Here is a 16,981-nt window from a genome sequence, read left to right as displayed (position 1 = left end):
TTTTTTTGTTAAGCCACTCATGCATATCTATCAACTTGATGTCGTTATTTGATAAGTTATAAGTATTCCAATATTAAAACATAGTGACTTTGGCTCTAGTGGTTACAATAAGCCAGTTTGCACATCTAATCATAGAATTAGAACTCCATTAATTATCTAGTCATGGGCCTTCCAATACGTGGTATAACTATCTCTTCACCGAGTTCTTTGTACTTGGTCATAGGCCCCCTTTATCATATTCTACTTCTATAAACATTTTCTTAAGCCCTTCCACATTCTCAATCATTGAATGTTTACTCACAACGATATTATGAACCATACGTGCATTCGCATTCGCAAATGTTTCAATCATTCGAATATGGTAAACACTCTCGAAGAATGGTAAATACCATGCTTCATTAACTATTTATTATGAGGTAAATAAACCTAAAAAATGGAAAAAAAAAAAAAACCTTTAAAAAGGTGGAAAAAAACACAAGAATGTTTGAATAACATTAACATTCGTTTTCCAACATAGGAAAATGAATGTTATGCTAGATGAACACGAATTTTACGTACTATGCTCACAACATTCTCCTGTCCTTGGAACTCATTCTTGGGCCCAAAGACATTTGCAATGGTTTTACCTGAAGCATTGGGTTCAATGAACTTCTCTTAAGGTGGGATTTTGGCCACAAAAGCCAACTCAATTGTTTTGTGGTCCATTCATATTTCCATGTTATTTCTCAAAGCTACATGATTGCAATGATATTGCTTTAAGGACAATAGTTGCCATTGGTAGGATCACCAAAGTGTTTATTCCTCAAGTTGGAATGGAACTTTGGCATTCATTCTATTTGTGACTTGACTATGACGAGAAATTGGAGGCATGGAATCAATGCAAAATGAACATTCACTCTCCTTTATGGATCGACATACAAGGAGTTCATATGTAGTTGTTATTTGATCGCTAGGATTCAAAAATAGTTTTAAATATTTCAGATTTTTTAATATCCTAGTGGTTGTAGTTATAGTAGTTAGAATTCCACCTTGTGGCTGCAGAGGCTTGGGCGTGAATCCCAATAACCACAATTAAGTTGATATTATTAATAGTCACACTTTTCAATGTTCTTCAAGCCAACCTCTTGCTTGCAAACAAAAATTGTAAGTGGTGGAAGAGTTACTTCTGGGTGGAATTCAAGGTTCCTCGAAACAAAATTCTAATGTATTTAAAATTTAAACCATGACTTAGTTGGAGGCATGGGGTCAATGTATGATGGTCACGCTTTAACCTATTATGTGTGCTTACATCACATCACCTACGAACTTCAATAGGCTACCTAGGAAAAATGATTCAAGCTAACATTTTGACTCAAATTCGAGAAGAATTCTCATTTTTGGGTGGTGATCCTTGTTGGAGTTAGGACAACTCAAGGTTTGATTCATTCTGCATGAGACCTAACAAATCACACAATGTGACTAGAAAAAAGAATACAAAATAACGTCAACAATTGAAACATCGACAAAACACTCGAAGGTACACCAAGGGTGTACATGAATTCAATCCTTACACGGAGATGGTGGCTTCAATATTCGTGATAGATCTTATGCAAGTTTTCTCTCACAATAATTCACTTCGTAGAGCTTTAGAGGGCCTTCCCAACCCTAAATTCTTCATATATGCATTTAAATCTTGAAGTTCACATTAGACTAGCCTATATTGCCTCGCCCTCCAATATGTTCTAGTTATATCATTGCCCACCAAAGTCCAAAGTAGATGAGGGGTGTGATCTACTTTGGACCAACCTTAGATAACATTCTTGAAAGTTGAGGCGATAGGACACACATTATAATAGAATAGAATAGACTTATCATCCATGAGACGTCCAAATGGACCCATGAAACCAAGCCCATAAAAGAATATTTTCAATTACTTACATTTAGGTCTAGTAGTTGCTTGTGGAATCCCCAACCCTTCAAAATAGATCGAAACAATTCTAAATCAAATTTATTCTAATCCCTTGTGCTTTTTCATTTTTGTCCTAGGAGCATCAACCTCAAGAAAATCAAGAAATACGAAACATATTTCTAAGTTATACACGCATCTTCTTTATAAAAATTTCCCCATTCAGAGTTCCAAAAAAAGATACAACACTACAACCACGGAATTAACAAAGATAAAAGAGAAATTTCAGCTACGACCCCATCAAGGCTTGATGAGAGATTTCGTACAAAATCCCCATAAATTGTGTTCTATCCATGCAATATATTAACTAAATATTTAATAATGACCATTTTAGTCTAAAGAAAAAACATTATATTAACTAAAGTCATAACATTAAAGTTGTACACATTCTTTCGAAACCTCTTAAAGACAAGTATCCAATAAAAGAACTATTTTAATTTTGAAAACAAGTAGTATTATGGATACGGCCATATGACACGAGAGTATATATGACACGTAGATGACAATTCACTATTATAAGCTATACATTTGAGACTCGGCCCACTCACCCATCTTATAGATTTGTATATATGTGTAGTATTATGGATACAACCATATGACACGAGAGTATATATGACAAGTGGATGATAGTTCACTATTATAAGCTATGCATTTGAGACTCGACCCACTCACCCATCTTATAGTTTTGTATATATGTGACAAGTAGATGACAATTCACCATTGTAATCTATGGATGCAAACGTGCCCACCTTATGGACTTACAATAGAAAGATCAGCTTTTGCTGGACCATTCACGCACCGTCCGAGGGCATCAAAAATGGACCCATGACATGGACAATCCCATGTGTCATCAATTGAATTCCATTGCACGATACACTTCATGTGTGGACATATAGCTACAAAAATAAAATGTTAAAATTTTTAGTTGTAAAATAAAAATACGACAATTATTGTTCCTAAACTGGTTAAGCTCACACACTCCCAACCTAAAGACTAATATCATTTTAACAATCAAGAATCAAGTGAGTACATCTCCAACCAAACTTATCATTCCATATATACGATATTCTCAATTGGGTGACTTGGAATTACCCCATGTTTTATACTTTAATGTAAATGATTATGTTTTCCATGGTAATTTGTGGTCTTACACCATGGCCTATTATGTTTGAGAACATATTGTGAACATGTTATTCTTTATAAAATGACAGGATAACACACCACACTCATCATACTAACCTGAATACTTATGGATTTGTCCATTCTTGTCTTTATAAATGGCGACCTTATGTAAGCCTTCTTGTTTTATTGCCCCACTATTAGGCAACATATCTTCTATGTCAATAGCATCTACACCTACGGCCGGTGCATTACTTGCATAGCCCTATTTCAAGAAAAAACAATAACTTTATGTTAGAGACAACTAAACATTTGCACATTGTTTACAAGCGACCTAACTTTTAGTTACAAAACATGCATGGATAATATTAATTTCTTTTTTGAAGAGTGTCCATGTCAAGTTTCAACCATTTTTTATGAAGCCAACCTTCAATGTATGCCTAACTATCTCAGTTGTAGTTTCAATAGTTGACTTGTCTATTGGGAGGAGTCTACTTGGTTTGTAGGCTTTTTCCCAAGCATTGTCTTTCTTCAAAATTAAATCTTTGATAAGCATACCAGCAATTGTTCCTCCGGTCATACCTTGACCACTGTCACCTTTCACAACATATCATACAAAGACAAAATATGTGTCAAATAGAGACTCGCCTCTTCTATTTGAAAGCATCAAATATTAAAATTAAGCTCTAGTGAACATTGTATCCTAAATACAAATCATTGTTATATACCAGTGATATGGAACCATCACAAATAAATACAACACCATACTTCATTTCAATGTTTGTAATTCACGTGTAATTCACCTCATAAAGCAAATTACTTACCTGTAGCAACGAAGACATTTCCCGAAAAAGATGGATCGTGCCCAATCAAATGAAGGCCATCTGTTGGCTCATAAACCTAGTAGCAAAAAAGTATTACATGTGAAAAAATAAACGAGTAATGCAAACTTTATCTTTTACCCAAACAACTTTAATTAGGATTAATAAATTATGTGTATTCACTATTAGCGGTTAACATATTGGGCATCTTCTCTTAAACAAAGTCACCTGGCCCGTCCATTTATAAAGTACTTCCTTTGCATTGGACCATCTTTCACGAGTCCATTGCTCCAATGAACCATATGGATCCAAATCTCTTTCTGCCTTTATGCCTGCAGGATTGTCATTGCCTCCCACTATAAGCACATCATAATCTTCCCTTTCCTCTGTTCTTATGTAGTGGTATGGCTCATTAGTATCCCACCACTGTGCTTTCCTATAATTTAAAATGATAAAATTTCATATATTAGAGTTAGGAATCTAAAATTGTAACGATGAAGATCCTTGCAACTAGTTACAAATGTCATTTTGAGATGAAGGAATCAATTTAGAAGCAATGCCATTGGAAAACAAAACAAAACAAATATGAACCTTTTCAACTATCTCCAGTTAAAATACATGACAACAAAACAACATTATATAGCTAATATTGTCGAACTAATTAATAATATTGTTAAGAAAACTAATGAAAATGGACTCTAGCCATTAAACAAAATAAATGATAGCCAAGAGCTTAAGTAGCTTTAAGTCTTACTTCACAGATCCCTTTGTTATTTTAAATCCAAGTACATATGTACGATGCGCTACTTGACGAGCATGTATTGTAAGATTATGATTTATAGGAGAGTGTGTAGCAAGGACAACAGCTCTAGCAGTGACTGTAACACCGTCTTCTGTTGTTACTTGATGCCCTTCATTTTTGCTCACTCTACACCCTTCATAGATTTTTCCACCTCTTTTGACAATTGCTTTTGCAAGTCCATTGATATACCTAAGAAGACTCATATGTTAATAAATCATTAGAGCAAGAGGATGATACACCCATAGAAATATTATCAAATTTATCTCACATGAGTGGGTGAAAATCTCCATTTCCTGGAAAACAAATGGCCTTTGAAATCCTTCCATGCGATGGATCTTTCTTTAGATCGACCATACTAACATCAAATCCTGCTAGCTTTGAGGCGTTAAACTCCTACAAATATCAAAATCTTGTAAATGTTTTGTCCACTCGTTCCTATAGTAGCATCATGCATGCCTCACCGATAACTTCAACCAAAATAACTTACTATCACATTATTTATAGGTATGAACAATAACTTTATTTGACTAGATAATACTACTTGTTGATATTAAAATAGTTATTGGATTAATACAAAAAATGCCGTGCATGCAAAAGGTTTCAGTTTCAATTTTTGGAGTTCAAAACACTATTCTAGAGCAATATATAGCTAACCCTCAACATTTAAATATGATTATTGGCTTGAATCTATGGTGAGATTGATTTAAACTATCTTAGCCTGAACCAAAACAATATATTGATACTTCTATCATTCAAAAACTATACATGCTCATGCAATATTTCATTGATCCAATCCAAATATAATTCTAGCCCAAGTACTATTGTTAGTAGATGCAATTCTCATTATGTGCCAATACGTGTCATTTTCAACATTTAATTCATAAAAACGGAAACTAGTCATATCATCAATTAATTTACTCAATGTAAATTTCAATAAGTTCCTAACAACCGACTTGTTGAAGATTACATCAATACACTTTTACACTCGTTAACAAACCTCATGTAACAAGTCCATGACTTGCTTAGACTCTTCATGTGGAAAAAGATACCCATCCACTTTGGAGAATTTGCACATGATTCCTTCTTCAAGGATGGTACGTTCAATAAAATCGACTGCAACCCTATGACTATCACCTACAAGCTTACAAATCTCTTCTCCGTGTTGTTTGGTGATTTTAGAATAGAAATCATCATTCCATGTCATAATGTGAGCAGTTGTTCTTCCGGTCATCCCACTCCCTACAAACAAATTGTCACATGATAAAAAAAGGATCAAACTACATAGTCACATGATAAAAAAGGATAAAATTGGTCACATCAAAGGGTCCTAACGCATTGCTATCAACTATGTATTTCTAAGCATTCAAGGCCTCATGTTCACACGTTCTCTCTCGAACTGCCAATTAGAAGCGTCAACAACTTACCTCTCGCTTTTGCTTCAAGGATGATTACTTTTTGCCCTTCCTTCACAAGATTATAAGCTATACTTAGACCGAAAATACCACCCCCAACTATGACAACATCTGTAGACTCATCCTTTTCAATCTTGGGATACTCAGACTTTATGTCTTGTTGATCCCAAACAGTGTGCCTCAAACCTGGCATACCAGCCAACTTCCTTGTCTCTTGCTCGGTTTCCATTGGATCATGGATTTTGGACATTGTCACTATAGTACCTCTCCTTACAATGCCTGCAAAATGGGATGTATTTAAAAAAAAAAACAAATAAATGGTTATTAGATGAGCACACCTCATCAAAGAGTTCAAGATAGGTTTTCTACATATAGCACATGCATGACTAAATTACACTCTACAATCTAACCCATCATACGGATGAACAATATGGTGTAGGGTGAACCAAAGCACCATGACATACTACTCCAAGCCCCTATTTCCTATGACCAAATTCACATCATTGTGTGGAAATATGTGCAGAATTTATGATCTATGAGGACCCCATGAATACATATGAACACATCAACCTTATTATTGTTGTTTCGTTACATTCAATTTAATATGATTCCACCATGTTATTAAGATTACATTTTGGGCTGGCGCTTAAGTTTCACCATATATCATATCTATTTTACGAATTGTTATATGATGTCTTAGTGGTCCATATGTTTCACTACATGTCATATCAAGTTTATAAATTGTATGATGTCTTTTGACTCTTAACATTCATCCTCGAAACATGGACACTTTCCATACAATATGCTTGTAGTATTGTGTATGAAGTGTTTCAAGTTTCTATTACCAATTGGTCAAAAAATGAAGCCTCAAAACAAGGATGTTTCCCAGTATATGGGAAGCCTTGATATGCATCAATAAGATTGTTTAGGCACAAATTATATTACACATACCCCAAACATGCAAATAAAGTGTAAGTCAACGTACATACATATAGCCCACATAATACACATATGACGTTTGTGTAAATTCGTGTGTTGGATATGTTTGTAAACACATGCATGCATATACTCGACATAATACATGTGTACATTTATAAGTGAAGATATTTTGCATATTAATTGTTTATTCTAGTTGTATAGAGTTACGAGTATAAACCTTTTTTTATCCCATATAGAGAGAACAAATAGAGAGGAGCTTGTGGAGCAAGAATTCATGGATTGCATGCATGAATGAGTAAAATAAAGGGTGCCAATTTAAAAGAGCAACTCACCTTGAGTGTAATTAGTGTTCGAAGTGTAGAAATGCTCGTTGAGAAAAGAGAATGGGTGGAAGGAGGAGATGAAATATCGCGAAGAGGAAGAAGAAAGAGAAGGTTGGCAAAAGTAACGAGGATGTAAGAAACGAGTCATGAACGAGCATTATACACCACAGAGTACTAGAACGTCATTAAAAGAACACATACAGGTGAATACAATTGTATATTTGAAGAACAAAAAAAGGGTTAAGAGTTCTTCATCCTTCATGCCTGCCAAGTGGCTCTATACATCTCTAACTTCTAGTTCTTTCACTCTTTTATCATCCATAGGATTAGATATAACTCGCTAACAACTCCTCTCATTTGTTAAGCACCCTTTCACATGAATATTTTAGCTTTCTAGCACATTACCTATAATCACATGATGTGAGATCTCCGAATTTATGTCTTTGTTCAAACCATTCATTAGAGATGCATGAATGCTTGTAAATAGATAGGATGCCAACTCGTATAATAGATTGAAGGATTTGTCAACCTCATTCTATTGGAATGATTGTGTGTACATTCACCATTGGTAATGTAACATGTAATTATGCTCTTCATGCTTGTTTTCTCAATGTCATTGCGGTCGAGGATGAACCAATGAACCAACCATCTTATTCTCTTTCTCATGTTGCAACTAAGTATCGCTACATCTCTTACTTAGGTTACTTCTCCTTACATTTTGTCCCGTTGTACCTTACGTTGACCTTAAACTTTTGCATCATGACTCATATGTGCGATGAGCATGTTCTTATTGTACATGAAAAACTTCTTCCTTAATCTTTGGACTTTAATTAATCGTTACACATAATAACTCATGAAAAGTTTATAATGTGAAAGGATTTGCATATGAGAGACAATCTCCACAAATGTGTGGAATCAAGAATATACTAATACACATCCACATGAACCAGGATTGGAGAGTGCTTACTTACTTGGGCATCAATGACCTAGCCATTAATGGACCTTCTCGAAACCCAATAGATAGAGGCAACGATATTTTTTCTAAAATATAGATTAAGGGAGGCGAGAAGTTTTTTCAAGTTGCACATGATAAACACTTTGAGATGCACATTTTAAATTGCTCAAATTCTTGGTAGAGAGAATTCCCAAATTACCTCAACAAAGAGGATTTCAAGCAGTTGATGCATGTTCTTGCTAACTCAAAGAAGTGATTGGTAAGAGAACATGAAACTCGATGCTTCTAGACTACCGTAAACTGAATACTACAATGTGATATTTGAAGTCTCCAAAAGGCCCAAGAATCTTCGGAGCAACAAAGAAGCCCAAGGACATGGGTACTCAAAGAGCATCAGACTCATTCCAACCAGCCTTGGATGGGTTACATGGCACGTGGGATCCAGAGTTGATCACTCAACCGTATGTACCGACTTCTGACCAAAAACCTTTTTGATGGAGGGCTACAATGAAGGATAGGTGGGTTACATGACACTGAAAAATGCCGACTCAATCACTCAACCGTATGTACTATGTACCGACCGGCCAGCCCAACTACGAGGAGATGGTTGGTGTTGTTTCATGAACATAAAGTTCGCTTGGGTGGCTCATGTCACGAGGATTCAGAACACAACACGAGGTTTGGTTTACACTCATCAACCTCGAGAAGAAGAAGAAGAAGAAGAAGAAGCCCTTAGTTCAGTTTGCAAAGAAAACTATTGGTACGCACGCCTCTCTCTAAGTAATGGCCATTGATATATGAATGTACACACACACACACACACACACACACACACACATCTAAACGACCCTCTGACGCATGGATCCATGGCCATTGTCATGGCCGTGAAGCTTCTCCACTCCATCCATTTGTGCAACGTCAACAGACCAGGCATATTTATTGTCCTAATTCGCTCTTTTGTTTCTCTTCTAGAAACATCTGTCGCTGCCGATTCTTCAAATACACCCCAACCGAACCATGTCTATCCTCTCACATCAAAGAGACATGTTAAAGATTCTGACCGGTTCGCCACTTTGCTTCTCAGAATGTATAAGAAATGGCTTGGTAATAATAACTACAAATTTTACCACATTTTTTGCCACATCTACCTTCATCAAGATTTGCCATGGAAATCTCTCCTTGAGATGTGTGTCAAAGAAGGACTGGTTGAGAAAGCTTTACGATTGTATGTCCACCTAATCAACGAAGGTATTGTAGATGCCGAAGAAGATAGCTTTCTTGCCATAGCTAAATCTTGCTTAGCAAAAAGTAATAACAAATTGTCTAAGAGAATTTATGCTTATCTGACTGAGATTGCTATGCCTATTCATGCACATTTGGGGAATGTTCTTCTTAACCTTCACATTAAAAGTGAGTCTTTTAATGATGACATATGGAACTTGTTCACTGCTATACTAGATCGAGATGTAATTACCTGGACAATAATGATCTCAGGTCAATGCAAGAACGGGCAAGCTGACCAAGCTTTCATGCTTTTTGAGCAAATGAAGGAAGAGGGCATGAATCCTGATGCGATGGCCTATGTGGGTATTCTGAGTGCATGTGTTCGGGGAGGATATCTTGAAAAGGGAAGGCATATCCATGTATATATCCTTTTCATGGGTGTATCAAACAATGTCTACATTGCAAACACTCTCATAGATCTTTATGCTACATGGGGAAGTATAAAGGAGGCTCATAGGGTGTTTGATGAAATGGTGTATCGAGATGCTATATCATGGAACGTTCTGATTGCTGGAAATGCTAAGGCTGGCAATCATGAGGAGGCCATGAGGCTTTTTTGGCACATGTGTTGGGATGGGCACATTTGGACCAATGTGACTTTCTTGAAAATTTTAGATGTGTTGGCTAGCTTGGGAGATCTAAACTTGTGTCGAGAACTCCATATTATCATGTTGGCATTTGAGTTAGAATCCAGTACCTTTGTACACAACGCACTTGTTCACACATATTCCAAATGTGGAAGCATATTGGAAGCAAGGAGAATATTTAGAATGATAAAAAAGCCTGATGTAGCGGCATGGACGGCAATGATCACTGGCTTCACAAAGCATGGTCATGGTGGGGATGCATGGAATTGCTTTGTGGAGATGATAAAGAGGGAAATCAAGCCCAATGAGATCACGTATGTCAATGTGCTAAACTCTTGTGCTAGTTTAGAACAAGTCAAGAAGGTGCACAAGCACATACTTGATGTTAGGATAACTCTCAACATTTTTATGGGAAATGCACTCTTAACAATGTATGCAAAGTTTGGAAAGTTAGATTTTGCTCTCCAAGTGTTCGATCAAATGCCCTCGAGAAATGTGATTTCATGGACCTCAGTTCTATCAAGTTATGCAAAGAATGGACACATTGATGTTGCATTTAAAGTCTTTGAAGCAATGGAGTTTGAAGGCATACGACCGAATGAAGTTACTTTCATGTGCATGTTGAGCATATGTGCAATGCTGGGATGTCTGGATTTCGGACAGTATTTTCATGATTACATTGTTCAATCTGATTTTCAGCACAATGTTGCTATTAATAATGCGCTTATGGACATGTACCTTAAATGTGGGAGTTTAGTTGAGGCTTACGATGTTTTTTCTAAACAAGGTGGAATGCCGATGTGGGCATCACCAACTGTTGACAACAATCTCGAGGATGATGATGGCAAATTATACATCATGGGAATTGGGTGATATCTGGTAATGGAACACACATCTTATAAATGTCAGATTCAATCTAGTGCAATATTAACATAGCCTTACATTTGGACTTTTGGAGCATCAACTTGTTACGTTGAACATGTAAAAACATATAAACCTTCGTAAACAAGCTTATTAAAGGATTATGGATGAATTCAATGACATTAGAAACAACTTGGAAACAAGTGAACCTAAGCCAGAAGTATTTGATAGATTGTATTGTGCTGAGTAAGAACATAAATCCAAAGTGCAGAGATACACATAATGTAGGCACAAGTGTATGTGGATGTACGTGACATGAATTTGAATGCATTAGTACAGCCTTAAGTGGAAATGGAGAAAATGAAGGTTCAATTAAATGGATGTGCAGTCAAATTATCGTGATGAATATTGTGAGAAGTCAAGTACATATGCAACACAAAGGCGCTTGTATTGTGAGGTTTCAGGCGAAAATTGGATGATTAGAGTTAATCGCAATAACTCTCATATAGGAGGTGTTAAAACTGTCAAAAGCGGGAGAAGAGAGAGGTTTAGAAACAATGTAAGGTGATAGCACAATGTCTGTATGAAAATGATGAATGAACGTTGAACCTGTGAGGATGAGCTAACAATGTGTCCATGGAAATGGCCCTAGGTGTGTATATGATGTGAGATTCTTGGCATCCAATAATGTGAGTACCATACTCTTTGTTTCGCTTACCCATCTCAGCTGGCTTATATCTAATTATCTAGAAGTTTCAGTGAGTGATAAATATTCTTCATGATGGGGAGTCCAATGTGAAAGTATGGCTATAGTATGCCCTCCTATGTTGAGTAGATGTCAAGTAGCCAAAATGGGGGGGCAAATAGCGCTTTCCATATTATATTTCTAGTTGAAACATGGGAACATGAAGTCAAGCATATACCCAATACTAATGCCTACATCGCATAATCTATATGGCCCGACATTAGAAGTAGTGTTTGGTGAGTAGGAGTGGCATGTATGTAATGTGAGGGCGTGGAAACTATATACGAGTGTGCAAGTATGACGAATATGAGAGATACATGTGGGTTGAAGTAACACTAAAGATAAACTTGATTTGGCATGTTGTTATGTTCCTCATAGAGAGTCGAATTGCTATCGTTTGTATGAGTTAGATCATGATGATCCTTTTTTATGTGTAATGGTATTCATACATACAAAGATTGGGAAAGTATTGGTTGTGAGATATTTTAATGCTAGAGTTGGAACTTATTAAAATGTGAAATTTGATGATAATGTGATGGTGTCAACTTATACAAATGGCTAAAAAGATTGTAATATGTTAATGCCTTATACTCATGCTTAATTGCACAAACATGAAGAATCTCAAAGGCACCCACGCATTTTTTGATGACAAATGATTGAACATGTCTCAACTACATTCAAATTAATTGGCCCATTGTCACTACACTTGGACCGCAAGCCCTTGTACTTGCACTTTGCAACAAAAAAATCACACATTGTCCAATGCATTAAAGTACAAGAGGAGAAAAGGTTTGTTGTGACCTTGCAATTAAAAAGCTATATATATGTGAATGAAGTTGAGAATCATGTCATATATTTCTTTTTTAGTAATGATGTGAAGTCCTATTCTATTCTTTGTTCCCTAAAATTAACCCTCTAGCTTTTGCCTATTTTAGTTTCCTCCCTTTACATTTTGCGATAAGGTTGCTTTTAAATAAACTTACTAGTTTTATATCCAAAATTGATAGCATCTTTTAGCACATTTACAAAAAAGCAATGCCTATGATGTCTTAATTTTGATTTGGGTGTCTACTTTGTTTGTCTTTGGAAAAGGATTTCTTAGAGAGCTATATAATGATGAACCTTGAATAAATAGAATGCAAGAAAGTAAAAAAGGACGGAAATTAGAAGAATGTGAAAGAGTACTTATTAAGTGATACAAATGTAATATATTGATTTTTGTTTGAAACCATTAAAGGATATTCAAGAAAATGAAAGAAAAATATACTAACATGGATTGGATTGGTTTCACTATCATCTACATGATTACCAAGGGTTGTTTTTTATTACCCTTTTGTTATGCAAAAATGTCGTGTTTATTGACTTCTCATGTAACCAAATGTTCATTGGGTTGAATACACAAAATGTTTTACTCCTAGCTTATACCAAGAATTAAAAACCACAATAGGCACTACCATAGCGCTTGGATATATCATACCTCAAAAGGAAAATATGACCAATTTAAGGTCATTTTGTGCCATTCACTCTACCTAAAAACTTCCGTGGATCATTGACAAATATATCCTCTAATATACAATGCAAATTCATGTATTATAGAAGTTACACTCATGCTCTCGATGTACATACATCCAAACATTATAAAAGACAACATTTTTGTTGTCCATCTCATGCATGTTATCAGCAAAACTTATATGGAATAATACTAAGTTGTTGCAATCAAGGAAATAATAACTTATTAACCTTCACCCAAAAGGCAGATCTCTACTTAGCGTGTTGACATCTTCTCTTTAGCTAGAGATAGCCTACACAAATGGACACGTTTTAAAATCAATGACAGCGAGGGATGAGAACATTAGGATACATAAACATGTCAAAGCTAAAAAATAATAGAAACAAATGCATACATTCTTTTCAATTCATGATCCCATCGTTGGATGCAAATAGGATTGATTACACTAGTCTCTCCATCTCCACTTACAGAAGGCAGATCTCTACTTAGCGTGTTGACATCTTCTCTTTAGCTAGAGATAGCCTACACAAATGGACACGTTTTAAAATCAATGACAGCGAGGGATGAGAACATTAGGATACATAAACATGTCAAAGCTAAAAAATAATAGAAACAAATGCATACATTCTTTTCAATTCATGATCCCATCGTTGGATGCAAATAGGATTGATTACACTAGTCTCTCCATCTCCACTTACAGAAGGGACCCACAAAGTGTTATACACCTAAAATGTTCCAACAACAAAATTATATTCATAAATAATACAACTCCTTTTCTATTATGAACCTAAAAACCATACTTTTATAATTAAAATGATTAGCCATAAACCAATGACAATTGAAATGATAAAAACTACCTTCGTATTCTGTAGATTTTCTTCCTCTTTTAGGAAAAAATTTAAGTCAACCTTATCTCGAATATCCTTGTTACTATATTCCTTTTGGTCAAGCTTTGCTATATAGCAAGGTACCATAATGAATATTACATATATGCCAATGATTGACACTATTACTAACACCATGGCCACCATAATTTTTCCTCTTGAAGGACCTAGAAAATGCAATATATTAATTGTTATAATCACAAGTAACTTCTTATTTGGAATTGAACAAAAATAAAATTAAGGACAAAGGCAATAAAATTACATGATTGGCCTACACGTTTCATGCAATGTGCATGATTGATAATGCATCATTTTTAAACAGAAGAAAACACCAAAATGCCATTAAGTTTTTTAGTATTTCGGAAATAACCTTCTGCTTCCAAATTTGCCTTAGCAAAATACCCATCTTCGAACAATTACTACAACACAGGGGTGTTTTGATAATTTTTCAGAACTGAGGGATCTTTACATGCATGTAACAAATAAGGAGATGGAGGATACAATTTTCAGGATGTCCATGCAAAATTTAACCCATCAAGGTATATTTCAGGAAGTCCCTCATTTTTTTGTTATAAAAAAATAATCAATTGAGGAAAAAAACCGTTATCGACCAATACAAATTTTTTGTTATCAACTTCACTTGAAAGCATTTCTTACCTTCATGGTCATGTGTTGAAAAGATCAAACTAATCTTTGCTTCAGCTATGAGTGGTATTGACATATCCTCATTTTTGCAACCATTTGAGCAACCCCATGATCCTCGATCATTCACTATAAGATGAAGCGTTGCTGCATTATTTCCCTACATTGATAACAATTTGTCAATAATTTATCTACACAGAGTTGTTTACTTAAAAACAACATTTTCTCGCTTTTCATGAAATGTATTGTCAAAAGATTAGTTTATAGATGCTTAATATCCAATATTGACGCCATCACCATGATATCGAAACGATTCTCTTGAGTCTCTAACATGGAGAATGGTTGTGCTTGTTGTGGAATTGACAAGCATACATATTACTATTTGCTAAAACTTGTGAAAGCATGGGAATGGGAACAATTGGCTATGTCCTTGACATATTAGCTATGCAAAAAGCTGCATGTAATTTACATATTTTGGCAATTTTAAGGATTATTAGAATGTGATCTCAAATAAAGACCAGCTAAAATGTGAACCATAAATGGTAATATTTCCATCCCCATAATAAATGATATGTATCTTTAAGATTTTCCCACTAAAAATTAGCTATAAAAAAAACTACTTAGCTGTGGTCATTTTAGCTACATGTTAGTTATAATAGTGTTTCCATTCATATGCTTTCATCAACTGTAAGTAAAAATCAACTCACTCTTACTTTGATCCTTATTTCATGTAGTAAGAAAATAATCATGGTCCAAAATCACTCTTGCTTCAAATGCATGTAATAAGAATATAACTCACTCTTGCTTTAAGTGCATGTAATAAGAATATAACTCACTCTTGCTTGAAGTGCATTACGAACCTAGTCATGATCAGAACAAGAGTTCATGATATATTCTTGTTACATCTTGAAGATAATCATGATTCGACGTTATTTACAAATTTAAATTTTCATTTTGTAGGAGTTATGATTAGAATTAAGATCCATTTTAAACTTAAATAAAAGAGTTGATCTCATGTCTAAACTTAAGTTTACAATACACAAACTATAAGAGGCATAAATACTTACGTCATATGTAATCGTCTTTATAGCATTATTGGAGTCGTTGACATTTAAGTAAAATAGTATTCCTTGGGCATGCACTGTCATGACATCATAAACTTCTTGTGTAGTAGGTTTATATGATTCCCACATGCCAGTACTTCCACTAAATACTTTAAGGTCTTGAAGAGCGATTGTAGGCAATGTCATATAAACATTACCAATATCAACTCCTACGAGGACTTGAAGTTGTAGTTCCTCCCCAAAGTCTATGAAAATAGAAAAAAGCATAAAAAAAGGTGTGCAAAATTTAGGTTATCTAACTAAAAGTGGGAAAAACATCAACATACATCATCAGTTTTTATATGTTACCCGAACACATTTGGTACTACGCTGGGTATTCTTTAAATTTTTGGATCTTACAGTTTTGTACAACATCCAGATGTATATATTGACATTTTTTAAAATTTTAGGGATTTTCAAAAAGTTAGGGGTATTGAATTGTGTTTTTCTAATCAACTTTACCTCTTGGATCCAGTTCGTCTGGATCACCAACTGTTATGAACTCGTTGCCTTCCTTAAAACTTTTTATACTCTTGTTTGTGTAGAAACCATATTTCATTCCACCACTTCGATCAAGCAACACTTTATATGGAGCAATAATGTATGGTGGATTATTGACTGGTTTTATGATTAGATCTATGCTTGCATTTGCATTATTGTTGTACGCATCTATCACCACAATTGTGAGCAAATCTCTACCATTGAAATTTCTAGGCCTAAGATATAAATTCATTTAATGATAGATAAATAAGAATATATCATAGTAGAGATGATATGTAAAACATGTAAATGTATGTAAATAAGAATATATCATAACAGAAATGGCTGAATTTAGCTATCTTACTTTCGTGCTTATCATAAATTAGCTTCTTACTATTAATTGAAGTAAAAACCTATTAGATAAATTTATTAATTTCCACTTTGTTTTGAATTTGGTTAGTCTTAAAACTTAGGTTGTATCACAAATAAGATGTTTATGATTTTTTTGAAAGTACATTTTTTTGGGAACATAGTATTCTTAGATCTAAAAGAAATTGAAAATTGCATAC

The 16,981-nt window shown here is 34.8% G+C and overlaps 2 protein-coding genes across 7 annotated transcripts in view; one reads left to right on the top strand and one right to left on the bottom strand.

Annotated features, from left to right (window-relative positions):
* The first annotated feature begins 9,182 nt into the window (after positions 1-9,182).
* Positions 9,183-11,060, top strand: LOC147863658 (pentatricopeptide repeat-containing protein At3g20730-like). The gene has a single exon (XM_087319301.1). It carries the CDS (start codon positions 9,183-9,185, stop codon positions 11,058-11,060), a length of 1,878 nt encoding a protein of 625 aa, XP_087175427.1.
* A 1,986-nt stretch (positions 11,061-13,046) lies between these two features.
* LOC147863657 (uncharacterized) overlaps positions 13,047-16,981 on the bottom strand; it is a 42,701-nt gene continuing 38,766 nt past the window's right edge. For 3 of the 6 annotated variants that reach the window (XR_015529775.1, XR_015529776.1, XR_015529779.1), the window contains 7 exons: positions 16,395-16,648; positions 15,897-16,138; positions 14,845-14,989; positions 14,161-14,354; positions 13,928-14,028; positions 13,698-13,825; positions 13,047-13,595 (listed from right to left, as the gene is read on the bottom strand). Coding sequence is in view for 2 of the 6 variants with exons in the window: in XM_087319376.1 (XP_087175502.1) it covers positions 13,559-13,595; positions 13,928-14,028; positions 14,161-14,354; positions 14,845-14,989; positions 15,897-16,138; positions 16,395-16,648 (973 nt within the window). In the remaining 4 variants the exon portion in view is untranslated. Of the gene's footprint in view, positions 13,596-13,697; positions 13,826-13,927; positions 14,029-14,160; positions 14,355-14,844; positions 14,990-15,896; positions 16,139-16,394; positions 16,649-16,981 lie in introns of those variants that run through there. The other 3 variants (XM_087319376.1, XR_015529777.1, XM_087319377.1) reach the window with 3 other exon arrangements.

This window comes from Azolla caroliniana, unplaced genomic scaffold (assembly GCF_043228905.1).
Source record: "Azolla caroliniana isolate FFs.n. ecotype wild unplaced genomic scaffold, voAzoCaro1.0.p SCAF_5, whole genome shotgun sequence".
NCBI lineage: Eukaryota > Viridiplantae > Streptophyta > Polypodiopsida > Salviniales > Salviniaceae > Azolla > Azolla caroliniana.
This window is presented reverse-complemented; position numbering and strand designations above follow the sequence as displayed.